Source organism: Pollicipes pollicipes, unplaced genomic scaffold (assembly GCF_011947565.3).
Source record: "Pollicipes pollicipes isolate AB1234 unplaced genomic scaffold, Ppol_2.1 Scaffold_4002;HRSCAF=4701_pilon_pilon_pilon, whole genome shotgun sequence".
NCBI lineage: Eukaryota > Metazoa > Arthropoda > Thecostraca > Pollicipedomorpha > Pollicipedidae > Pollicipes > Pollicipes pollicipes.
In genome coordinates this window covers 12,754,816-12,781,078 of record NW_023596420.1, presented here as the reverse complement: position 1 = coordinate 12,781,078, position 26,263 = coordinate 12,754,816, and the positions used below count along the sequence as shown (strand labels likewise).

At 62.2% G+C, this 26,263-nt stretch overlaps 1 protein-coding gene across 1 annotated transcript; it reads right to left on the bottom strand.

Moving 5' to 3' along the window:
• Nucleotides 1-1,941: 1,941 nt before the first annotated feature.
• On the bottom strand, nt 1,942-25,978 carry LOC119094108 (serine/threonine-protein kinase minibrain). Its single transcript, XM_037217184.1, has 9 exons — nt 25,793-25,978; nt 25,058-25,488; nt 12,483-12,718; nt 7,591-7,773; nt 6,534-6,681; nt 4,495-4,781; nt 3,988-4,134; nt 2,544-2,977; nt 1,942-2,080 (listed from the first exon to the last, which is right to left on the bottom strand). Exons 2-9 carry the CDS (start codon nt 25,179-25,181, stop codon nt 1,942-1,944), a joined length of 1,698 nt encoding a protein of 565 aa, XP_037073079.1. The 5' UTR covers nt 25,182-25,488; nt 25,793-25,978.
• Nucleotides 25,979-26,263: the final 285 nt, after the last annotated feature.

Below are 26,263 nucleotides of genomic sequence, written 5' to 3'. Positions count from 1 at the left end.
GCATTTTGACGGCCATCTTGTGAAGCCAGATACGCAAAAACTTGTCCTATTCTGAAGACATTTCGCCACCAGATTGAGCTAGAGGCCACCAAGACCTGACTCGACCTGAGCCTGTCTATGGCTTGCCGGTGTTAAAATCACGGATTCTAACGTCGCTGTGCCGTGTCTTGTCAAAACATAGCATGACCTGAACCTGTCTGTGGCTGTCCGGCGTTGGTATCACGGATTCCAACGTCGCTGTGCCGTGGCTTGTCAAAACATAGCAGTCAACCAAGCCCTAAACGTTGCTCTGGCTGCGGCGTATTGAAGCGGCTGGTGTGAAGATCTGATCAACTTTCCTGTCTCTCCCAATTCTGCACCTCCTGGTGACATACGATGCTTCCCATGACTGCCGAAGGCGCTGCGCCATTATCTGCGTACCATGCGTCTGGGGCCGTTCCACACAGAACCGCGACCCGAACAACTGGGCATAACAATCAGTTAACTGGGTATAACAACCAGTTTGTCTGTGCCTTTTTCCAACTAGAGAAATTTTAACTGCATTTATCCTTAATTCTGTCTAGCCAGGTCATGGAACCGCCGCCGTTGTGCCTAGGTCAGAGCACTTCGCCCAGTATTGCGATGTCCAAATTCGGGTTAACATGAAAACCGCACATCGTTTTCCGAGCGAATGAAAACAATTGCTCGACTCGTCGGATAGCCAGCATTTCATGCCTTGTATTCCTGAAATATGTACAATAACCGTTCCGCGCGTGATTGCATAACAAAGTCGTGCCGGCCGTCGGTACAGGGGAGGACCAATTAGGCGCCCTGCTCTCGCCACGCCCGGTGACGCGGCGGCCGGACGGTCAGACCGTCCGCAGCGGCGGAGGCGGCGGGCGACACCGCCACATAAAACCCGTCCGATGGTGGTAAAACGGCGCCAGGCGACGGCGGCGCGCGCGCCCTCTAGGAACTGAAACATGAGTAGCTAGCTACGCTGGGTCACCCCGATCGCTCTCTCTCTCTAGTCCGCCCATGCTGTACGCTCCCTGCTGCCGGCCCCGGGGACGCCCCCGCCGGACCGGCTCCAGGCAGTGGCCGTCATCACGCTTTCTACGCATACGTATCACAAGTATTTCATAATCGGGTGGCGCCCGGCCGAGGTCGCAGTGCGCGTCTCGCCGTCGGGCGGCGCCACCAGCCCCCGTCAGCCCGCAGCGCACCGGCCCAGATGAGGATGAGATCGAGACACGGCATGTACAGTATGGCGATGGCGGTGCGGGGTCGGGCGAGCGCTCGGCGCGGGCGGGCCAACGCTGGCGGCCGAAGCGGGCGGCCGCGGACACAGTACCCAAGTCCTGCTAGCGGGCGCTCAGCATCAATGACTCGCCAGTGGACTCGGCTGCGCGCACACGCCCAACATTGGGCTTCCTTCCCGCGCCGGGTCCGCGCCCGCGGCGCCGGTGCTCGCCGGCGGCGCGACAGCCGCGCCCACCAGGAAGCCCGCGTTCACGTAGTGCGCGGTGGCGGCGGCGGCAGCGCCGGGCGGCGGCGGCGCCGGCTGGTAGCCCCGCCAGCTGCATGTTGAGGCGCGCCCTCTGCCGGCGCCGTGTTCACGTACAGCGGGTCGGGCGAGCGGGCGGCCGCCGAGAGCGGCGCCGGCTCCACGGCTCGCAAGCGGTGCGCGTGGTGCGCGTGGTGCGGGTGCGGGTGGTGTGAGCGGGTAGGCGGCGGCTGGCGGGGCGGCGGCGGCGCGGCCGGCGCGCCGTGGTAGCCGGGCGGGCGGGCCAGCCGGGGCGCCGCGCCGCCGGCCCGGTACACCAGCGGGCGACTCGCACTCCATGGCGGCGGCCGGCGGCGCGCAGAAGCCGGCCTGCAGCAGCGCCGCGTGTGCGTGCTGGTGGGTGGGGTCGCTGCGCGCACGCCCGCCGGACGGACCCTGCGAACGGGCACAACACGTCAGCAGGGTCGCTCGGCGGCCGAGACGCACGGAAGGGCAGCGCGGACGGCGCACCGCGGCACCCGGTAGACGCGGCGTCCGCAACCGCGGGCGGCGCACGAGCCAACGGATATGTCTGCCAGCGTCAGGCACTGACAACTTCAACACAATATGTGGCGAATGACGAGGGAGCCGCCCGTGCAACCAAACGGGCCGCTGGCTCACTGCTAGGGGGGCACCAAGACAACCAATACAGGCCTTTCAGACTGCAAGGACACGGGGACGGCCTGGACGGGGGGAGCGGAAAGCGAACGATCGGCGCATGCAGCGGTTCAGAAGTACGCCGCGAAGCGTGGAGAACGGACACGGCCGGCCCAGAGCGGCAAGACACAATCGCTTCGCTACGAGGAGAGAATAGAAACGATCCATGCGGCGTACTGATAACACTGATAACGACGCGTCACTGGCGCGACAGGATACGTTCACAGCTATGGTCGAACCGCACCCGAAGGCCGGAACAGGGGAAGCAAGCGTGACTGCCCCCCTCCCCTCCCACAGCCCGAGCGCCGGGGCAGGGAGCGGAGCGCCCGCCGCGGCGCCGGACGCGTCGGGCGTCACATACCGGGCGCGCGCCGGACGGCCGGGCTGGCGACGCCGTTCTCCAGCGCCGGGCTTGGTACCGCTCGAGCCGCCCGTGTTGGTGCTGCCGTCGCTCGTGCGCTTGAAGAAGTTGTGCTGCTGCGCGTAGTAGGGCGTGATGCGCGTCTTCGGGTCGTAGTCGAGCATCTTGAGGATGAGGTCCTTGAACTTGAGGTAGTCGGCCACGCTGTGGCCCAGCTCGCCGAGCCTGCGCTCGCCCGGACCGCCCGTCTCCACGCCCAGGATGTCGTGCAGCTTGCGCGAGCCCGGCGGCCGATACTTCTCCGCTGTGCCCTTCTTCAGCACGTGCGTGCCGTCCGGCAGCTTGTCGAAGTACTTGCGGGTCTTCGGCGCCTGGTCCAGCATCGCCTTGGGCGGCATGCCCAACACCTCGACGATCTTGTTCATCTGGTCCACCTGCCGGACGGAAGTCGGGGTCAGAAGGCGGCTAACACAGGACGGGTAAAGGTGGAGATTTGTTCGCGATGGCCTCGGTTGGCTGGATGGTTATTTGTGCTTTAGGGCGCATCAACTGCACGACTGTCATACAGTGCCCATCGTTGATGACCTCATTCTCACGATGATCTGACTACCGGTTACTTCAATGCTCATCATTGATACTGAAAGCATGGCACGCAGGCGCTCCCCGTAAATAGGGACAGCATTGACGTAAAACACTGCTCTAGATAGGGCGCGGCGATCCATGATGCGATCGCCGCATGCTTTTTGAAACTGAAACACACTTGCAATACTAGTGTCAGCGACCATTTGTACGGCTCGACAATTCACACGGCCCCGCTCCGACGCGTAAGCCCGCCATAACAAACCCGGCTCAGGCACCACGCTCAGTCGGCCCCGTCGACCCTGTCACGTCACACCCACGTCACAGCTCAGCCGGCCCCGTCGACCTGGTCGCGTCACACCCGCGTCACAGCTCGCAGCCCCGTCGTGTCACACCCACATTACAGCTCAGCCGCCTCCACAGCTGGGCGCCGCTGGGGACGCGTACCTTCAAGGCGACGCTCCCCGTGCGTCACGCCCGCTCCGCGCGACATGGCTGCCCACCCACCGGCCACCGAAGCTTGGCACGCGTCGCTGTCGCTATCGGCGACGTCGCGCTCCGTCAGGGTCCATCCCGTCCGCGTCACAGCGCGTCACGGCTCGCGCCGTCCGCGTCATACGACAGTACCGGCGAGCCGACACCGCGCCGCGGCCGCCGCCGTCCGCGTCACACGACAGTACCGGCGAGCCGACACCGCACCGCGGTCGTCGCCGGCCGCGTCACACGACAGTAACCGGCGAGCCGACAACCGCACCGCGGGCCGTCGCCGGCCGCGTCACGTCGGCCGCCGGAGGTCGCAGCTTGTCCCGGACGGCAGCCCCAGGCGGGCGGCGCGAGGCGCCAGGGGTCGCCGGGCTCGACGTACCTCGTTGGCGCCGCTGAAGAGCGACTCGCCGGTGTGCATTTCGACCAGGATGCAGCCGAGCGACCACATGTCGATGGCCAGCTCGTACGGGATGCCCAGCAGCACCTCCGGCGACCGGTAGAACCGCGACTGGATGTACTGGTACATCTGGCGAGCGGGGTGCGGCGCGTCAGATGAGAGGCACTGTGCACTTGTGCGGCAGCTGGCCACCGTACGGAACTCTAGACCGGAGTCCACGCTCAGTAGCGATGCCCTGTTCTCCGGACTGATGTCAGCTAGCAATTATCGGAGTGAATCGGAGCGCGCTGCATGGCCTCGCCGGTTATGGCACAGTCGCTGATGTACACTGGCGTGCGTGCCGCCTTACGACGGACGCAAGACTTTCTCAACTTGTCTACGATAAAACAAAGACATTCCAAAAAGCGTCAGACATCGCCAGAACACATGCATCCACATCTGAGCTGGAGCCCCCGAAGCCGGAGCCGGCAGCACGCGCCGGCCGCTCACCCGCTGGTTCAGCTGGCACGAGCTGCCAAAGTCGACGATCTTGATGGCCGAGCGCTTGGGGTTGCAGAGCAGGATGTTCTCCGGCTTGAGGTCGCAGTGGATGATGTTCAGCTCGGGCGTGCCCAGGAAGAGCAGCGCGCGGCACAGCTGCTGCGCGAACTTGCGCGTCAGGTTGAGCGACACGCCGCGGAAGTTGGTGTTGCGCAGCAGGTCGTACAGGTTGTACGACAGCAGCTCGAACACCAGGCACAGGTGGCTGCGCCACATGAAGTGTCGGCGCAGGCGCACTGCAACGGCACGGGCGCCAGTCAGCGGTAGCGGGCGCAGCGAGCGGCCGCAGTCGGGGACGGGGCCGGCCGCGGCACAAGCGCTCGGTACACGGCCCTCGAGAGACACTCGTCCGCGCTGGGGGATCACGCGCCCGGAGAGCACTCGCCAGCGGAGGTCAATGGCATGAAAAGGAGTTGATTCTGGGCTTGTGAGTGACTCCACAGCAAATGACTGCCACAGATTATGCCGTCGGAAATAAATACCGACACCGCTGAATGCCCTCCGTTACAGTCGCGCAGACACATGGGGCATACAAAACGCATTCATCAGTACCGCAAATCTCTCATCAGCAGACAAGCAATTTGGGATAATCTCACGCCGAGGGACCAGCCCCCGCTCCCACTCTTGACCCCACGCGGCCGGGCGCCGCTGGCGACCAGCCCCCGCTCCCACTCTTGACCCCGCGCGGCCGGGCGCCACTGGCGACCAGCCCCCGCTCCCACTCTTGACCCCACGCGGCCGGGCGCCACTGGCGACCAGCCCCCGCTCCCACTCTTGACCCCACGCGGCCGGGCGCCGCTGGCGACCAGCCCCCGCTCCCACTCTTGACCCCACGCGGCCGGGCGCCACTGGCGACCAGCCCCCGCTCCCACTCTCGACCCCACGCGGCCGGGCGCCGCTGGCGACCAGCCCCCGCTCCCACTCTTGACCCCACGCGGCCGGGCGCCACTGGCGACCAGCCCCCGCTCCCACTCTTGACCCCGCGCGGTCGGGCGCCACTGGCGACCAGCCCCCGCTCCCACTCTTGACCCCGCGCGGCCAGGCGCCGCTGGCGACCAGCCCCCGCTCCCACTCTTGACCCCGCGCGGCCGGGCGCCGCTGGCGACCCCTGACGCCGCGGCGACCGCTTGTCCGTGTCGATGAGCGAGGCCGCCGTGGGGCGGGCGCAGCGCGCGGCCGACGACCCCAGGTCCGGTCACATTCCTGGCGGACGACCGGGCCGGCGCCGGCTCCACCCGCTCACGCCTCGCCGCGTCCCGGGCTCGTCCGGCCGTCGCCAGGCCCGACGCCGGCGGCCCGGCGGTCCGGCGGCCCGGCGACGACGGCCGGCTACGAGCCAGCTAACAGGCGGTCAGTCGCGGCCACGCGGCGAGACGATTGCTGGCTGTCTCAGCCGGCATTATCGGAATTAGCTACCGATGTCTACCTCCGCCCTTCGTCGCTCGAACCACCGCGCTACGAGGCAGACACCCGGGCGCAGGGCGAGCTTACTCGGAATATGGCTTACGGAGGGCACCAGCTGACACGCTCTCCGGTTGCCAAGCACATGGCAAGAACGGTCGACACCCCGCATACCACCCCAGAGAGCCGGAGGCTAGCGCACATCTCGTGTGAATGGACACGTGCCCACGCCAGTCCGCTGCGGCCGACAGGTCTCACCGCATCAGTGGTAAAGCCCACGGCCTCCGCCCCCGCTCCGCCCGCACGCACCGACGGCAGCGTCACGCGTTCTGCCTCGCCCACGCCTTCACCCGCCCGCGCGCGCCAAGGTCCGGCGCGCTCCACACCGACGTGCAACCTATCGCCGCGGGCGCCGCGTCTCGGCCTCTGGCGACCGCCGGCTCGCGCGCATCATCGACCGCGAGAACTACGCACTGCCCACTACTGCGCCGCTGGCCGCTGGCCGCTGGCCGCCGGACGTCAGCGGCCGCGCCCGGTCCGGCGGAGGAGGGGGCGCCACTCCAGCCGCGGCGCGCTTGTCGTCTCACCGATGTAGTACTGGTTGTCGGAGTCGGCGCGGTTCATCATCTCCAGCAGGCGGACCTCGATCTGCGCCTGGTTGAGGAAGCACCGTTTATTCTTGATGATCTTGATGGCCACGTGGCACTGCTCCTCGTGGTCGTACGCCTTCACCACCTGCCGATCACGCACACGCACGGGATGGTGATCACCGCGGCCGCCTGGATCTCTTGCTGCTATTTTTGTTTACAATGCATGTCACCACTGTCGACAACTGCGTCACAGCCAGCCACAAAGGTAGCAGTGCAGGACAGCCGAAAAAGGCCTCCAATGCAACGATTTCGACCACACGAGCGCGTAGTGCTGATACATGCAGCCGATGCCAAGACGTCCCTTCTCTAGGAAACTAGAGTGGACGTTTTCCGTTCGTACGTACGTTCGCGAGCATTTTGCACCATCCCAGGCGAAATAAATTCCCACGGGACACCTCCGCATGGACGACCATCTCCTGACTACCATGACTAAGGGATGGACGCCGTCTCGTGTGACTCCCTGTGCGGGCTCATTAGGGGAGGGCTGACATGGGGGATAAAACTCGGAGGCCGGGTTACTACGGCAAACTGATTGTAAGATGATCAGTCTTGCCGGCGTTTGCCAGATTACCAGTATCCCGATTTCCCGTCCCTTACCAGTCTATCTGACCACAGCGTAGCTTCATAACTCAGAAATAAGAGCCCATGCCTTCCGTGTCTTAATCGCCCCGAAGACTTAACATACGACTCATGAAGTGTTAGTGTACTTCAGTGCACTGTCAGCCGCACCCGACCAGCTGGATGAATATGATAACGACGAAGATGATAATTTGGGTTTCACGACACGCCGCTGGACGAATAAAGGCGACTTAAAGCACCACCTGTCGCCTACGTCGCTCAGCCGGTCGCGGCTCTCTGAACATCACACTTCACACCATGAGGTTTCAGGAAACACCACGGATCACATGGACCACTCCGGATCACACGGCACCCTTCCGGTCACCGGGCCTCAAGGAACACAACTGGCCCTACCCGGCAGCGGCTGCCAACTCACCTGGCCGAAAGAGCCCTTGCCGATAAGCGAGTCGATCTCGTACCGATCGAGGAACTTCTCGCCGTTCTTGATGACGTAGTCGTGGTTGTCGTCGTCGTAGCCGTCGTTGTAGAGCCGACGCTCCTTCTTGTGGCCGCCTTCGTCCCGCTGGCTCTGCTGGCGGCGCTTCGTCGTGTAGTAGACCTGACGGAGCAGGGGAGTGCGTCACAGCCGGGCTGCGGCCGAGGAGCGGCCGCACAGACCTGCTCTCAGACGAGCCCCGGCCGGCAAACAGCACCACACGCACACCGAACATGCCCCGCCCACACCCCTGCTACAGCCGGCCCCACATACCGGTCTCCGCACCCCGGAGATCGCCCTGGGGTGCCCGGAGACCGACCTCGGGCACTCCGGAGGCCGGCCTCGGGCGCCCAGAGACAGGCCTAGGCACCCCGGAGACCGACCTCGGGCGCCCAGAGACAGGCCTCAAGCACCCCGGAGACCGACCTCGGGCGCCCAGAGACAGGCCTCAGGCACCCCGGAGACCGACCTCGGGCGCCCAGAGACCGGCCAAAACCACCCCACACAGGAGCCGCAGTCTTCACGAACGAGAATACGGCAACTGAGCGATGGCGGTCGGTCTCATGGCCAAAAGGCAGGAGGTACGCCATAAGCTGCCACAGCCGCGGGTGGTTCATGTTCCCTGCCACAAAAGTCGCCAACAACTGGAACACGGGTCACCAAAAACTGTGACACCGCACTAATCGAAAGACCTCAAACGAACGGGGTAGGTCTCCCAGACCTGTTCGACGCCTTACCCGTCCCATCCCCGCTCACGTCCGCATTAGGAGCTGACAGCACGAACCCCACCCGTGCCATGAACCCGCAGCGGCACCACACACGTGTTATGCACCAACGGCGGCACTACATCCGTGTTTTGAATCCACAGAGCGCGCCACACCCGTGCCATGAACCAACAGCGGAACCACGTTCGCGTTATGAACCGACGGCGGCGCCGTACCCCTGCCATGAACCAACGGCACGCACCACACGTCTACAGTCACGCGTCACCACCCGTGTTCTACTCCAGAACCAAAACAGGAACCGGCCATAACCAAAGACATAATCGGCGCCGCTGATCGCCATGGCAGAGCCGGACGACAAGGCGCTGCACTGTAGTCGGCGGCTCCTCATTAAAACTACAGCCCGACCCGCGTCACTTGCGAGTCCGTCTGGCGAGACGACCAGCTACATCTCCTGCATGTTCCGTCATCCGCCACACAGCTGGTTCGAGCTGGCTTCTCGGCGCCGCCCTGCATCGTCACCGACCGTGCTGTTGGATTGAGCCTCACAATGGAAGGTCCTCGCACGGCAGTCATGTGGACGAGGCCACGCTTCTAGCACCAGGGCAGAATCCAAAGCCAGGGCAATGGCTGACGCCGAAAATGAAAGCGAGGCTAGTGACCTTGAAGTTCGAAGCTGTGAAGCTGGAGCTGGAGCTGGAGCTGGAGCTGGAGCTGGAGCCGGTGAATTCTTAAAACGACATGCCGAATCCGAAATCAGCGGCTTTCGGACTTTGTAAACGCAAAGCCCAAGCCGAACTTACCAAACACGAAACCAAGGCAGTACCCACCTAAAAATCACGGGGCGGAAGGCCGAACCGCATTCAGTATACCATGCTGTTTTGAGGAACTAAAATCTTTTTCCGCCTGCTAAAGCTCAGTGGGATCAGTAGAGAATAGTAGGGTTTTGTGGAGTGATTGGGACCAGGTATTTGCATAGCAGCTGGGGATTATTTTAGACCATCGTCCTCGTCTCGTAACTTATCACGTGAACAACGTGTCGTACAGCTCGTTCTCCGGCGGTCGTAAGGTATTACTTGGTCCTGAGAAGGACCGGTTGGTTTTTTACTTTCAGTCATATATGCGTCCCAGTCACGAAAAGCTGTGTGGTAGGCTGGGGTAGCAGGAAAGAAAAGGCTATTTTTGTGAAGTTAAGTCGGACGTGCATTGCAAAATCCCGTCAAAAGTTAGGTCAGCAGTTTAAGGTCGAATGAATCCGAAGCTGAACTCAGCTGATGAAAATGACACAGAGTAGAAGCCCGAGCCCCAACTCCAAAGCCGACCGCTTAAAATGACCCGAAGTCGGAGCCCGAGCCAAGCCCGGCCATAACAGTGGTCCAAATACAGAAGCCAAACCCAAGGTCCTTGCGAGGGAACACCAGCTTCGAGAAGCCGAGGCTGGCCTCGTCCTCATGCCTACCACGCGGGCATTTACGTGAATGCAGACCACGTTCACGAGTGCAGGTGATCTACACTCTAGAACGCTACAACCGGAGGCTCGAGCACCACCACGCCACGGATACACGGCAACATTCCGCCGTGGACTTGACCTAGTCGGCTACATCTGAAGCCTAGGGCAAGAACACGGCTCAACGATGAAAGGCCGGACAGCTGCAATCAGCTCGAGGATGAAACGGATCTTCCCCGCGTACATCAAGCTATCTTCAGTAACTGGCCAAAACATGGGGCCGCCTGCGAGCACACAATGGTGTCCCGTGCGCTTTTGTTCTTTGTTGTTGTTCATTGGAGTTTTCGGGCGCGTCGACTGCAGTGGTCATTTTGCGCCCCCCCCCCCCCCCCCGTGCGCTTTGATGTGTTAACCCGGGTAGTGGCAACACCGCCATTGCCCACGCCCGTTACTCACCGTCAGTTACAGGGGCTAGCGCCTGGGGCAATGAAAGCCTTCCCAAGTTGGGGGAGGGGGCACGATAGCCGTCTCTGGTTACTTCGATAGTATCTGGGTTTAGAGGTGCTACGACTACAGCTGCCATTTAAGGTCACTTCGATAGTATCTGGGTTTAAGGGTGCTTCAACTACAGCGGCCATTTAAGGTTGTTTCTTTCCGATCGACGTCCATGGGACCAATGTTGAACTGCCAGAAAGTAAAGGCTCAGACCCCCTGCCTCCCTACTTAGACTTGCGTTGGTTATTCCAGGAGGCATTGTCGGCTTGCTGCACTTCATGCCCTTACGCACACACCTTTCACTTACGCATTTTGTGCGCTCCGTGCCTATGAGAATGTCATGCCATGTCATGCACGCAAGAAAACTGTACATTTTGCAGGCGGGCAAACAAACAGGCGCGAAGTCGCCATCTCGAATGACTGGGCTAGCCCACAGCGGTGGGTTTTGCCGACAACGCATCCAGAAAACTGGCGAGTCATCAAAAACGTCACCGCGCGCTTGCCACGCATTTTTTTTGTGCTGTAACCCGCCACTTCTGGCCGCCAGGGTAGGTCCAACAGCAGCTTCGTTGTCATTGGGTCGGTGTCACTTCCGGCCCGTTTGGAGCGTGCAGTCGTCCGGCGGCCCGCTGGCCCACTTCCGACGCCACTGACCTGCTTGTTCAATGCCACACCGCCCCATGCAAAACAACCATTCATTCGGACCGGCCGCGATCCCGCCAACTCCCGAGGTCGTCGCCCGGTGGGCATCGTCCCCCACCCGGCACAAGCCGCGGCAGGCCGGGCCGGACCAGGTCGTGACCCCAGGTCAGCGGTCTCCGCCGGGCGGACGCATCCGAGGTGGTGTGCGACCGGCGCCGCCGAGCCCGCCTATGCCCGTGACGTCACACAGTGACGTCACAAGTGTGTGACGTCACACCGCTACGTCAGGGCGGCGTCAGCGGCGCCTCCGCCCGGTCGGGCGGCGCGGCGCGGCGCAGCACCTCAACAGGACCGGTCTTTGTTGCGGGCTGGCGACCTTCAGCCGGCGGCCGGCTGACCCGACACAAAGGCGCGCCGCCGGCCGCGCCACAAAGCCGCTGGCCGCAGGACGGATGCGCTGGCGGCGGCGCTTCTCAGTATGCCGCGCCGCCGCCGACCGCCTGCAAAACAGACGCAATTGGGCCGTCGCTGAGCGCCAGGCAGCTCCGGCCCTACTGTCCGGCCCGGAGCCTGGCGCGCGGCCGTTCGAGGTCCAGGTGCGCTGCGGCCGACCACGCGCGGCGCCGCCGCCGGCGCCGCTCGATAGCGTCGCACCGCGCCCAACGCGGCCGGGGTCGGGCGGAGCCCGCTGAAGCCGCGCGTCCGAACAGCTGACGGCCGGCCGCCGTGACGTCACGTGCTGAGACGCCGGCCGCGCGCGCGGGCGGCGCGGCGGCGCGGGCGGCGCGGCGGCGCGGCGCGCTTTCCGGCCGGGCGGCCCGGCGGCCTGTCAGCGCCGGACGCCGGCTGATCCGCGGCGGCAGCGGCCTCCCCCGCCGCCCACGGTGGACTCGTCCGCCGGAATCCGGCGGCCAGGCGTTCAGGGCGCGGTGGGGCAGCCGGTGTACCGTCAATGCGTGCGCTTGTAGAGTGAATTCATGAATGACGACGGATTTGGTGTCAAGTGGTGACTAAATGAAGAAAACGACCTCAACAGCACAAAAAACAACAAAATTTCTCACGACTATCCAAAGCGGATAGCCCTTCTCCCCGGCGGCCCGACACCACAGCGGCAGCGGACGCACCGTAAAAGCACGCGTGCAGGCCGCTGCATTCCACCTCAGCGGCGGCCCACCTTCGGCGCGCCGCAGCGACTTGTGAGCGGCCAGCGGCGACGCGTCCGCCGGCCTCCACCCGGCCACCTGTCGCGCCATGCGCCGGCGCGTCGCCCGGACGGGCGCCGAGCCGTGACCGGAGGGAGCGCGGGCCTCGCGTTCGCGAGGCGCCGGCGCCGCCCCTCGAAAGGCCCGACCGCAGCAGATCGCCGGCCATCTCACACTTCCGCTCCACTCAGGGCTTCCGGCTCCGGCCACCGAGGACTTTCACTAGCCCCGGCTGGTTACCGCGCGACGACGCCAACGATCCGAGTAGCTGCACGCGTCAACAGACACACCACCCGCCCGCCGGCGGCGCGCGGCCAGGCTCACCTCGTTGATGTGTTTGTACGTCTTGATGAGGTCGACGCTGAGCTTGCGCAGCGGCGCCTGTGCCGGCTCGCGGAACTGGTACGGGATGCGCGCCTGCATGGTAAGCAGGTCGGGCCCGTTGGAGCTGCCGACCGGCTCGGCGGCCGGCCCGTCGGCGGCGTCGGGCGGCGCCGGCTCGCCCGCCGGCGGGGCCAGCCGCGCCAGCAGCCCGCCGTGTCGAGCCCTCGCCGGGTCCCCTGTAACGGAGCAGAGCGGTCAGCGACGGCCGCGAGATGCATGGGGAGCGCGTGAGTGGGGGGAATGTGCCACGTCCCCCCACTCAGGTTCGCTCCCACACCCAGCCGGAAGCCCCACCCATTGGACGCGACCACCAGTGCAGTCCTCCCTGCTGCAGCTATGCCGCCGACACGGGACCCGGCCGCGGGCCGCCTGGCCAGGCCGCGCAACAGGCGGACCGCCGGCCAGCAGCGTCGGCCACACGCAGCGCCCAGCCAGGCCGGGCGGGGCGGGGGACGCCCGGCCACCTTTCCCGGAATCGATGGCGGCGCCGCGCGTCGGGCCGGCGCGGCCCGGTCGGCTGCCACCGCGACAGAACCGCGCGGCGCAGACGGCGCAGACGGTGCCGCACGCCGACCGTGGAGCTCAGGGCAGGCGCCGGGCTGACGCGGGGTGCGGCGCGGTGGCACGCGATGCCTTAAGTGCGCCCGGGCTGCACCCAGACAGCGCATCCCCGACGAACGCAGGGCATCCTGGGTGGACCGCACTCCCGGCGCACGCGGAGGTGCAGACACGAGGCGCACACCGGACAATCTAGGCGCACGCGGAGGAACAGACGCGATACGCACACCGAACAATCCAGGCGCACGCGGGGAGCAGACACGAGACACACACCGGACAATCCAGGCGCACGCGGAGGAACAGACACAGGACGCACACCGGACAACCCGGGCTGCCGTGACTTACGCAGCAGCACACTCAGATCCCGTACACTCAGGCACCGACCACCGACCACACTAAGGCTCAGACACGGTTCAGGCTTGCCCCATCAGATTCAGACGAGAAGACGTCATTCTCAACCCCGCGAAGCAAGCCATCAAGTAAAGCTCCTTCGCCCGAGTAGGTCCCCTGGCGACACGTGCAGTCGTCATCAGATGATGCGACGACTGCTGACAGTGCCAAACCTCCATAGTCCATTTTCCCTGCCTGTTCTTGAACCAATCAATGACGGGCAGAATGAGTGAGTGAACAAATGAATGACGGCATGAACGGATGAATGACATTGATGAATGCATGCCCGTTGCATTTAGCTTGATGTGACGTGCCATAACAGCCATTCTCAGCGGTGTTTCCAGTAATTGAACAACTGCTACGATTCTGATACGTTAATTGCAGTTTTTGACAAAGGCGTGGGGAGGGCCATCCGTGGACAGGCATGACAGTGAGCGTGATGGGTCAAACTCGCCGCAGCCGGTCAGCCGTATCGACGCAGAACTGGAATACGGCATGGCGACCCATAGTATTGCCACACCCGTCGCTGTGCTATTTTGGGATCCATATATACCGCTATATTGGGATCCAAATGTGTGCCGCCTAAAATTGGCCAACAGTGTCCAGCAAAATGGTACCTTGCTTGCCTGCTCGATTGAGACTTACGACTGGACTGAAACAAACCGAGGGCAATGTCTGGGCGCCGTCCCGTAACAACGCAGTGAGCGTCACTTTTAAAGCACGATTACACCAGACGTAATTGCGTAAGATACTTAAATAGTAGATAAGAGCTACGAAGAACAACACCAATGCAGGTTCATCGAAGGCAAAGTGAACAGGTATGAACACACATGAGCTATCGACATCTATTTTGCAAAGCCCATGGTACAGAGTGACACGCCGTGTGTCTGTCACGGGCTGTCGGCACCAGAGAACAGCCGTGAACATTACTTACAGCATCAAACCCCAATGAAACGATGGCTATTCCAATCCCAACTTGCCCATGTCCCCCGTTGAAAACAACCAACCCTTCGCAAATTCACAAACGAAAACTGCCGCCAAGTGACATTTCCAGCACTGCGGCTGCACACCCGTTCAGCGTCCACTGCTCGCAAGGGCCCAGTCAGGGGCGCGGTGTGACGCCTGTGCCGGCCGGCGGCGGCCGACGGTGGCCGCTGGGCCGGGACAGGCGTCACCCGGGGCAGTGTCCCAGCTGGGCCGCGGCGGTGTGGCCCGGGGCGGGCCGCGGCCGCATGGCCTGCACGGGGCGGTGTCCAGCCGGGCCGCGGCGGTGTGGCCCGAGGCGGGCCTCGGCCATATGGCCCGCACAGGGCGGTGTCCAGCCGGGCCGCGGCGGTGTGGCCCGAGGCGGGCCTCGGCCATATGGCCCGCACAGGGCGGTGTCCAGCCGGGCCGCGGCGGTGTGGCCCGGGGCGGGTCTCGGCCATATGGCCCGCACAGGGCGGTGTCCAGCCGGGCCGCGGCGGTGTGGCCCGGGGCGGGCCGCGGCCGTATGGCCCGCACGGGGCGGTGCCCAGCCGGGCCGCGGCGGCCGGATCACAATAAACACGGGCCGACCATACAAACAACGGCCGCCACCAACCGGCACGTACTATGCCGACCACGTGGGCACAATTATCCAGGACCACGCGACAGGAGAGACGCACCAGACGTGCTCCCGCTACGGGCCCGCGCCAAGCGTGTTACAGGGCAACGCCGGGCACGCCCCGGGGCTAGTCTGCATGCGGTGTGTCATTGGAGCTTTACGGCGCACTCAGCTGCTGAGGCTATATGGCGTCGCCTGCCTCTCACCCTTGCAGGAAGGGCGGGCGCGGGGAATCGAACCCCGTATCCCTCGTTTTCCAGACGCGCAGTGGTTAACGCGGATGCGTTAACCGCTTCACTACCTTGTCTGTATGTGCGGGCATCTTATAGTGGCAGTACGTAGTACGTCGCGCAGGACGGTTCATGAAGCAAAGCAAGTGCGGGGCCACCTCACCGACCAGCGACAATAGCAGCAGCCGGAAGCCGAGCCCTGTGTGCACAGAAACGAACAGAAGAGGACGGCTGGTGTTCTGTGCTTCTTGTAAAGGCTTGGGCCCCATGATTTCCTTGACTCTCACCAGGCACCACATTAGCAGACGACACTAAAACATTAACGAATAGTCATATAGCACAACCCGAAAGTGTATGCATGATGCAAATGCATCAGCGCATGGTTTTCAATGCATTAGCAATGTGAATAAATCCAGCACCTGAGACACCACTGCCATCGTTTGAGACAGACGGCGTTCGTCTGTGCATTTTGCTTCGCAAAAGCAAGATCCTACGACACTTCAGACACTCGGGCTGTTGTGTTACAAACCGAGCCTGTTTCGATGTAATATTGCACGGTCCTTTGATAATCCTGACCATTAAGTATGCATATAAGCACCTTGCAAGTACAACTAAGAAACTTGAAGCGAATCCAATGCATTACGGCATCAGAAAACCATGAAAATGTTAAATACAGCCGTTAAAAAGACAAGGGTAGGTAATCTTCCTCTACACTCACGTTAATAAGCAGTACTGGGTTCGGGAGCATCCGCGCCGTACACGACAGCTATTTGATACAGCACCCGCTCACCCAACGGCGGCCCGAAGACGCAACCTGTCGACCGTTGGCGGAAGCTGACTCACGCCCAGCGGGCGGATACACGGATACAGAGCGGATACAGCGAGCGTATCTGCTCCACGTACTCCACGTCATACGACAGGCGTATTACCACGTCATACGACAGGTGTATTACCACGTCATACGACAGGTGAATTACCACGTCATACGACAGGTGTATTACCACCCTTGAAAGTACCAATCAGCAACACTGCACCACTGGACACCGAAGTCGAGTGCATTGCCGCCTGTAGCCATTCAGCTGGACAGACCGGATCTGAGCCCGCCCGCCAGCTCATAACGACCACACGACGCCGACACTGACCTCAGCCCCCACGGCCTCTACGTCTGCCCACCTCGCCGGTGATCCGGCGACCTCGTATCGGCGGCGGTGTCGAGTGTGGAACATGATGCTGCCCACCGGTATGGGCCACCGCGCGGCCGCCGGCACCGTTACGCTGCAAGGTGGGCACATGGCGCGTGGCGACCGTCCCCCCTCCGGACCACTGACGACGCGTGGTGACCGCCCCCCCCCCCGGACCACTGACGACGCGTGGAGACCGTCCCCCCCCCCGGACCACTGACGACGCGTGGAGACCGTCCCCCCCCCCCCGACCACTGACGACGCGTGGTGACCGCCCCCCCCCCCCCGGACCACTGACGACGCGTGGAGACCGTCCCCCCCCCCCGGACCACTGACGACGCGTGGTGACCCCCCCCCCCCGGACCACTGACGACGCGTGGTGACCGCCCCCCCCCCGGACCACTGACGACGCGTGGTGACCGCCCCCCCCCGGACCACTGACGACGCGTGGTGACCCCCCCCCCCCCGGACCACTGACGACGCGTGGTGACCGTCCCCGAAACCGCTGACGGCGGCGCGGCGACCGGCGCCACCTGTTTCCAGCGGCCGGCCGGGCGCCGGCGGGGCGGCGGCGCCCAGCCGGCGCCCGCCGGCGCGATCAATAGCGCGCCGACCAGCGCCGCTAGTCAATAGTGGCGCCCGTTGCTGGGCCGGCCCGCACCGCCGTCGGCCAACCGGGTCAATAGGCGCGCCTTTCTAGGTCACTGACCCAGATAGCCGCGGGCACGTGTGAAGCGCGGTATCGGTCGCAAGGGGGGGGGGGGGAGATTACGGCGCACAGGACTGACGAGAGATAAACAGGAGGGCGGGGGGGGGGGCAATAACAGTCCGCATGTCTCTCTCCTGTCAAGCAATGGCAGCAGTCAATCGACGAAAGCCTTCAAAACAGATGATATACGTTCTGGTTTAGACTTTTCGATATTTTGGATACGATTCAACACGCCGTTACAAAGCATGGAGACGGGGGAGGGTATTGCGCCCAACATACAACCCTCAGCCCTCGTGCTGGTGCCTTCAGGATTCAGTTGGGGCCCAAGGCCATCCCCCGCCCCTGAACTGTGAGAGGAAAGTCGGTCAAATACGGCCGACTATGACTTTTTGGGGCAGAATTACCCATTTCACTGCTCAGCCTTCCCACCCCAAAGGTAGCTTGCAAAGCCATACCACCAAGTTTGACTTCAGCGCACGAGCGAGAGAGGGCCAATCTAGATCAGAGCACAACACGACGGGCCTGCCGTCGCTCACAATAGCGGTAGCGCGACATGGACGCGGCGGACGCTGCTGGCAGACCTGGGCTCTGCGGCGCCCGCTGCGCCGCCGAACCCGACCGACCTCCGGGCCGGAGCCGGCCGCCAGCGACTGGGGCCGCCGGACCGTCCGCCCCGTCCACCTGACTGGTCCGCCCCGCCGCCGCCGCCGCGCACGACAGGCGGCGGGGCTCAAGGTCCGGCTGCGACTGACGGCGGCGGTGTCCGGCCGGCTCGGGGGTGTCCCACAGCCCGGATAACGAGTGCGGCGCCTCCCCCCCTCCCCTCCGCGAGCTATCATCTCGTCCCGCAGAGGCCGCCCGGCCGGCCGGTGAGGCGGCAACAGTGGTAACCTCGGCCGGCGCGGGCGCTGTAGCACGCGAGCGCCTCTCCACGAGCGGCGGCTGACCAGAACAAGGTCCTGTCCAAACGAAGCTTCCACAGGCGGACCTTTCCACAGAACTGGCGAGGTCGAGCGCCAGCCGGTACCAATGAGGTACACAATCGGAGAGCGGCCAACTCTGAATCCCGATTAACCATTTTGAAAATGATCGCCTCCGTCAATGCCCACGCCATTCTGCAGCGTGCAGAGCAAAAACAAACACAAACACAAGAAAAATCCACCATAAACTGCGTACTTGTGCAACGTTTTCCACGCACAATTTCACGCACAAATCATGCTAGTACGCATGGCAAGAGGGCATTCCCAACATAGGTGTAGGATCGCTTTCAGGGTGAGGGTTTCGAGCACCCCCCCCCCCCCCCCCAAACATGCAGCGGACAACGCGTTCTTAGTTCAAGACCCCATGCACCAGAAAGGTTCAAGCAGTACAAGAGAAACAAATAATGAGGAAATATTTTCCATTATTCCCAGTGACGACATCAAGTGCCTACAATAAGAGGAAGCAGCATTAGAAGGGCACCCTGAGCCGATCCACCCAGTACAGGGTTCGCCCCACTGGTTCTACGAAACGCCAACCTTGCCCGGCACACACACAAAATACACGCTTCGATCTCAGGATCACTTTCGATCACATTCGAGGCCCCACCATCACAACACAGCGCCAGCCGGCGGTCCCCGCTCGCTGCAGAACAAGCGCCAGCCGGTGCTGTCGTGGCGAGCCACGCCCTCCCAGTGACGCCAGAGCTGTGGAGCGTCCCGCCGGCGGCCTGCCCGCGACGTGGCGACCGCAGGCCGGCCTCCATCGCAAGGCGAAGCGCCCCGACCTCACCAGGTCACCTGAACCCAGCCACCACTGCCAGCATCCTGCCAACCAGATCCACACGACCGCTATGGCCGGTACACGCTACGCCGCCACGCCGCTTCGTCCGGGCCTCAGCGCCGCCCCCTCCCACCAGCGGGCGTCCGTTCGCCGTCCAGCCCGCCGCCGCCGCTACCGCCGCCGCCGCCGCCGCCGCCGCCGGGCCGGCGCGGCCAGCTCGGCCCAGTCCACCACGGCCCAGACGCCGCCGCCGCCGCCGCCGCACCCGACTATAAATACCCGGCGGCCGGGCGCCGAGAGCGTCGGACCGCGGTCGTCGGCGCCGACGGGGCCAGCCGACCCGCCGCCGCGAAACACGATCGGCCACGTGGGGCGCGGGTCGCCGCCTGCGTGACGTCACCGCGGCGACGGCGACACGGTGACGTCAGGCGGCGCGACGGCGGCGACGACTCGGAGGCCGGCTACCAGGAGAGGTCAGCGCCTTACATAACGCCCCACCGACTCCTTTCATGACCCCGTGCAACGTGCAAGTTCTTCAGGACAGCGGCTGTTGGAAACGTAAATGTATCGTCTAGTTTGCTCTGGATTATCGCTCCGCACCCCGCCCGCCCGCACAGGCAAAACACATTCTACGAGCACACACACAGTCATGATGACAAACGACCGGCACAGCTCAGATGGAGCCACTGAGCGTGCCAACTGATGTCACATCACCTCCGGCCGGTGCGATCAGTACACCAGCACGCACAGCAGGGCCGGACGTGCTGGCGTACCGCCACGTGCTCGTGCCGTGCACTGCAGCGCGCCACACCGTCTTCTTCTGTGCTACAGGAATGCCCAGCAGCGCAGGAAACGGACTTGCCAGCGTGCTTTTCCCCACCGAGTCTCGGGTCTGCCAGATCGTCGCACCGGCTGCGGTTGGTCAACGTATGCGTCCAGTGCTGCAGGAGACAGCACGTCGCCCGACACGCCAGCCGCCTGCCGTGTCAGCCAGCCAGCCAGCCAGCCAGCCAGCCAGCGAGCAGCAGCACCGGCGGCATGGCTCGCAGGCACGATCATCGTGGCGTCGCGCCGCCTCTGTCCAAGTCAGAGTGGCGACGCTCGTGAAGCGATCCACGGGCATCTCGCAAACACCCGTCATTGCATATTTCTTAGCGCATACACTGCAAAGTCACCGGTGCCACACCTCTCACGTGGGCGCGGCAGCAGTAGCATCTGCACGGCCCCTCAGCCGCACCGCCCAGGGCCCGGGCCGCAGACGATTTTCAGCACCCAACATCGCCCGAAGCGTCACCTTTCCGTCAGCGCAGCCGTGCGAACTGGCCCCAGTCGCCGTGACGGTGTCGGGCTGGGCCGCGTCGTCCAGTGTACGGTCAGCCGTGGAAGCGTGGCCCAGGTCAGCGTGCGGTGCGGCGCGGCGCCGGCGCGGCGACCTGGCGACGGCGGGGCGACCTTGGCTGGCCGGTCGCGGTCGATAGCCGGGCCGCCGGCCGCCACCCGGCCGACCGGGGTCAATAGCCGGACGGTCGCGCCGCGCGCACGTGGCCCGGCCGGCCGGTCCGCGGACGGGCAACGGGTGGGGCGGCGGCCGGCGCCGACACATTGGCCGTGTTTACGGCGAGCGCGGGAGGGGCTGGACACAAAAGGGCAGAAGGGGCGAACACAAGCATGGTAATCTGTGACGCAGTGCCAGAGACCACGTCACCCCCGAACGCCGTTGAAGTAAATGACCCGCGCGGCAAGACACTTTCGCTGGACGAGGCGGCGCGGCAAATCCGACGTGTCGCCATCACGGGGCCCATAAAACGGCCCGTAAAACGGTCCGCCGAGCCGCTGCAGAGATTTACTCGGCTCTGCGGGCCGTCGGAACGCGGCTGTCAGCGCGGCTGTCGCAGGCGACAGACGGAGCGGTAACGGTCCGCCAGCACGCCGCGCGCCACCATCGACGCCAGCGCGTGCAGTCGGCCGCTGCCAGCCTGTTGCACAGCGGGCCGGTCGGCTCTGCTCGCTGACGAGCCCGGCGAGTCGGTCCGGCTCGGTCCACGGTCCACGGACGGTGGACGGGCGCGGCGCCGTGAGACGGACGCCGGCAGCAGGCCGCAGCGTGCGGGCGGTATACATCGGTACGCACACGGACCACCACCACGGGCGCCGGAGTCCGACGCGAGCTCACCGGTTCTCGCGCGCCTCCGAACCCCAACCGGCCGGGCCAGCGCGCGCATCAGACAGCGACGGTCGGCGGGGCTTCCAGCGCACGGCACGCTGGTTCAGAATGGGACGATTGTTTCGAATCTTTCACCGGCATCTTTCAGCCGGCCGGCGAAAGGACCACGCCCGCCAGACCACTCTCCAAATATCAGCGGTGCGATCGCGAGGCGCATTCCAGCGCCACTTGTTTTAGGCGTTTCACGACCGACACACTTTCTCCACTCACTTTCGTGCGCGCGGAGGCCGACGCTTGGGCCCGGGAACAGGCCCCGAGTCGATCTGGCCTCCGGAAAGTCGCTCGGCTCTCGGAAGCCCCGGGGTCAATACGGCCTCCGGCGCTTCCCTACAGCTGATGGCCTCTCGGAAACTTGCCTCGAGTCGATACAATCTCAAAATTCTTCGCAGATCGATACGGTCACAGCGCTTAATGACAGGAGCTCATGGGCTTAATAAAGAGTGGCCTCCCGAACTTTCTCGGAATCCGTCCAGTCCCCAACATTTGGCTACGGCACAACCAGCCTCCGGAACTAAAACACGGCCTATCCGGTTTCCGGAACTTGACCAAAGCACATCCAGTTTCCGGAACCGATGCAAAGTCCATGCTGTTTCCAGAGCTTTCCCCGCTCGCGCGGTGTCAAGCCAGTCCTCGGAACTCGTGCAAAGCTCACCCAGCTTCTGGGACTCGCCAAGCGCCCACACAATTTTCATAATTGAGGCGCAGCCCATCCCGTTTCCGGTACTTGTCCGGACCAGATCCATTCTCCTGAGCTTGTCCGTGCCCGGCTCAGGTCGGGTCACGAAAACTCGCCCAACCCGTCGTAAATCCGCTCCAGCGAGGGTGGGGGCGCCAAACCCAGTCGCCACCCGGCGGCAAACGAGATGTCGTTTAGACAACATGCAGCTGGAGGGACATCGACCCCACTAACCGAATGTAGACGCGCGGCGGGGGCTGGGGCTAGCGCGGGGCCAGTCTGGCTGCGCGAAACTGCCCACGCAGACGCGGGGCGGGGGCTGAGACTAGCGCGGGGCCAGACTGGCTGCGCGAAACTGCCCACGCAGATGCGCGGCGGAGGCTGGGGCTAGCGCGGGGCCAGTCTGGCTGCGCGAAACTGCCCACGCAGACCGCAGCGAAGCCAAACCCGCCTGACTTTGACAAAGGACAGTCATGACATTGTTGGAAAAATAACATCATCAAACATTACCATTATAGTAGCACTATGACTTATTTTGTAATATCACTATAATAATCTCAGTTGTAGAGCTACATTACCGGAAATGGACACTCCCCATTTTTTCGCCAACAAACTGCACATATTTGTGTTGGAAACAAATTGGGTTTTCAACCCGTTTTTCATCCTATAACAACACCTCCAATACCATCATAACTTACGATGAACCTTTAAAAAAAGTTAATTCTACAGAAAGGTTTTAGCGATGGACGATGGGCCTTTCTATATACATAGAGGTGCTTGCATTGCTCAATCGCATTTTAACACTTTAAGAACCGGCCCAGGTAAGAATCTTGACAACGAGGGAATCCGTCAGACCGCGCTTGCTTTCTGGCCGTGATCACCGACATAAACACGATCAGCTTCGAAGCGCATCTTTGGCGTCGCTATAAACCTCAGCAATGACATCTGCCAATGAATACGGCACGCCCTAACAGTTCGCTATGGCCATGTCTTGTGGTCGATGACACACGACTGCCGCAGGCTAGCGGGAACGGGACAGCCAGTCCCCTGATCGTGGGCGACTTTCGCCAGTGCCGCCAAAACTTATCACCGCCCGAGCTCCAGCCTCGGCAGCTGCGGCCCATGATCCATGGGGTTTGACCCCATCGGACGCACGGGCCTCACGGGAAATCTCGTAGATCACGGGCCTGATGGATAATGCAGTTTACGGGGACAATGTTCCATGACGCGGCACTTCCACCAATGACGCCATGCCGCTTAGCTCTTGGGCGTGGGATGTCACAGGGAATCGACACGCAGACGGGCAGGCTTCAGAGGCGTGAGCGGGCTCAACATCCCATGCCAACAATGCAGGTCGATACGGCATAACACCAGACCCGACTTTATGCAGGCGTTGGTGCGGCAGCGGTTAATGACGAGAAATATGCTGAGTGCCAACTCATCTATCTTTTCACACGGATTCCCAACGCCAGAGACGAATTTTAATACCAAAATAGACAACATACGACTAAACTGAGACGCATATAGAAATTCTCCACACAAAGTGGAGCATTGAAATACTATTGCCTACATCTTTAAAGCTGCCAGACTGCTGCAATAAACGACGTGACGTCATCGTTCATCACCCCCGGCCTACACAAAATACGCTCCAAACGCAATAATTCCATGGCTGATAGCGTTCCAGCTACCAAAATGGAATGTTTCGGCTCTGCGCCGGGATAAATTCGCGTGCTCATCGCCGTGTACTACGATTTGGATGCTCTCTTTAACACTCCATGCAGAGGAAAACATCAGCTTTTGATGCCACAACTATCACAAAGCCAACAGGACCGCGCTCACATGCAAAGTCGGGCCCGACTCACACGTGCAGTGACAGGGCGGTGACGAGTTCGGCACCATTATCACCGAGACATGGTCATACGGCGGTAACCAGTCAGCCAACAGCTCTGTGCAATAACAAGACCGCAGACAGAAAGAAAGTAGGCATTCCTGACAGAGCGCATGCCAACTGAGCGCGTGTAGCTCAGTCGATTGGTCCACGACGGTCATAATTTAGCATTATATCGCGCGCATTCCGCTGTAAGAGCGAAATCGTCAGCTGACCAAACTTGGGAACAAATCGGAAAACTATGGGTCGCAAGAGCGGGGCGGGGAGGGGGAAGGGGGAGGGGCATGCTCCGCTCATGAAATATCCCATATCGGTGCAGATGCAACTGACACTAAGCTCCACAGCACTAAAGCACACCCAAGCCGAGCGTTTTCAACTGACGCGCCAAGGACTTGCCGTTCAGTTGTCCCTCCCCAGCAGCTGAGCCTCACCCTCGAGCTCCTCGGCTGCCACTCGGCCGTGGTTACATCACAGTGTGACAGCCGCCGTTACCGGTAGGTAGGTGGGATAGATGAGGGCTAGATAGATGAGGGGATGGGCATGGCGTCGACCTTTGGCGATCCCGCGCGCGACTGGCGGGGTGAGCGCGACTCGGTCAGCTACGACGGTCAGCTCTGCGGGTATTATGGACGTTGCCTACGGAGCCTGCGCTAGTGTAACCGGCCGGACAGTGTGACCTAATGAGAACATCTGTTCGGCGACAGGTGCAACATATCCCATGATCATTACTGTCGGCGTGGAGCCCGACACCTACGGCGTGAAGGTGAACAATCGCCACTTTCACGTCGGCGTCCCTGCAACGCTGGCCCGATTTCCCGAACGGCCGTTGAGCACCGCATCGGGTCACGGCGGCCTTGACCGTGGGACCCTTCGCACGTCAGGCACCAATGGCCGGGATGTGCGCCGCTGAGGTCACCAACACCCCCGGTTCAACCGCCCCACAAACGAGTGCCGGGACGAGACGCGTCGCGCTGCAAGCCCGGCAGCCCGGCACCGTGCGTCGGGAGCCAGTGTTACGACACATGCAGTTGCGGGGCGCACCGGCAGGCACGCGCCCGTATCGTGTTCGTTGAGCACACACCATCCAGTTAAACCGACCATGGGAGAACACTGCGGCCAGACCGTGGAATGCGCTTTATGGCCCGTTATTCGAGCTTAACGTGACACAAACATGCGATTTTTGGGATGCGGCCATGCTTATCGGTGACTTAGCAATTCAGCCCTTTCACTGTAGTGTTACTTTTTCCACAGAAATGCATGGTGAGTGCAGAAACAATAGTGCAGATCCATAAATTTGCACTATGTGTACTTACGTCTAGTTTGCTGTCTCTCCATTAGAAGCATTGCAAAATCTTGCTTTGGCGCCCATGACACATGATCCACCAGCGCATGTTCCATGCCCTGAACAGGACCAATGATTAAATTCAGAGACACCATGCAAGCCGTATCGCTCGCGATGGGACCGTCGTCCACATAAAATCGACCGCGGTTAAAACAATCACTATCCGGTTTCACTTGTCACTACGGATCAGCCTCCAGGGATTGTGCACTTCCGTTGACCACTGTCAGACGATTCTGTTGATGTATCAGACGTCTTCTCTCATCGTTCTCCATTCAAGAAAATCCACAAGCGCCGGCTTCCAACTCGCAGTCTCGCAGGCGCTGAGACCAGCGCGCCTACAGGCCTCCCCCGTTCCGGGCGAGTCGAAGTCGGGTCACAATTTCCAATCGTTGGATACCGTATCTGGAGGAAGAAAATAGTCGTAATCACATGCCGCCGTGAGTTAAGTGAGTAAGAACATATTAACACATTCTAGCGGCGTGCACCACAGCGTCGCATGTCTGCGTCATGCGATAAGAGTTTATCGAAGCGGGTAATCGGTGATCCGATAACCATGCGTAAGTTTTCGAATCTAACGGGTCATATTTAAATCAACGAGAAACACCCTAAAAAACGTGGGCGAAACAATTGCAATTGTCTTCGAGCTTATGTGACTAACTAATTCGCGAAATACGGCCACTTCCGCAAATGAAATGAATAATCTTACCTGTGGCGGGCTACTGCTGATGAAAGTGGCAGGCTGGTCCGCTTCCCTCGAGTCCAATTCAAACAGCGTAGCTGTTTAAGTGGCGGCTTTTACCACCATGGCATTCGCACATCGCAATGTTCCCGCGCGAACGCGGGAGACCCAACAACCACTCCCCAACCACGGGCACCCGGAGCCCAGCCGCGCACGAACATCCACGACAGGTGACACCACTGAACTGCCGAGGGAAAAAGCTGCCAGATAGGGAAAAGTCTCAAGGGACTAGAAATATCTCAGTATAGTAGATATCTTTAGATAACGAGATAAAACACGTGGGGCAACCACTCCAAGCGACTGGAATGGGGTGGGGTAGCATCCACACAGACATACTCTTACTCCAGTGAAAAAAACGATAACATTTCCCTGCATTCCTAGTCCAACAGTATTTGCCGGCACACGATTAGCCCGGTAGCGTACGCAGAACTTATTTCG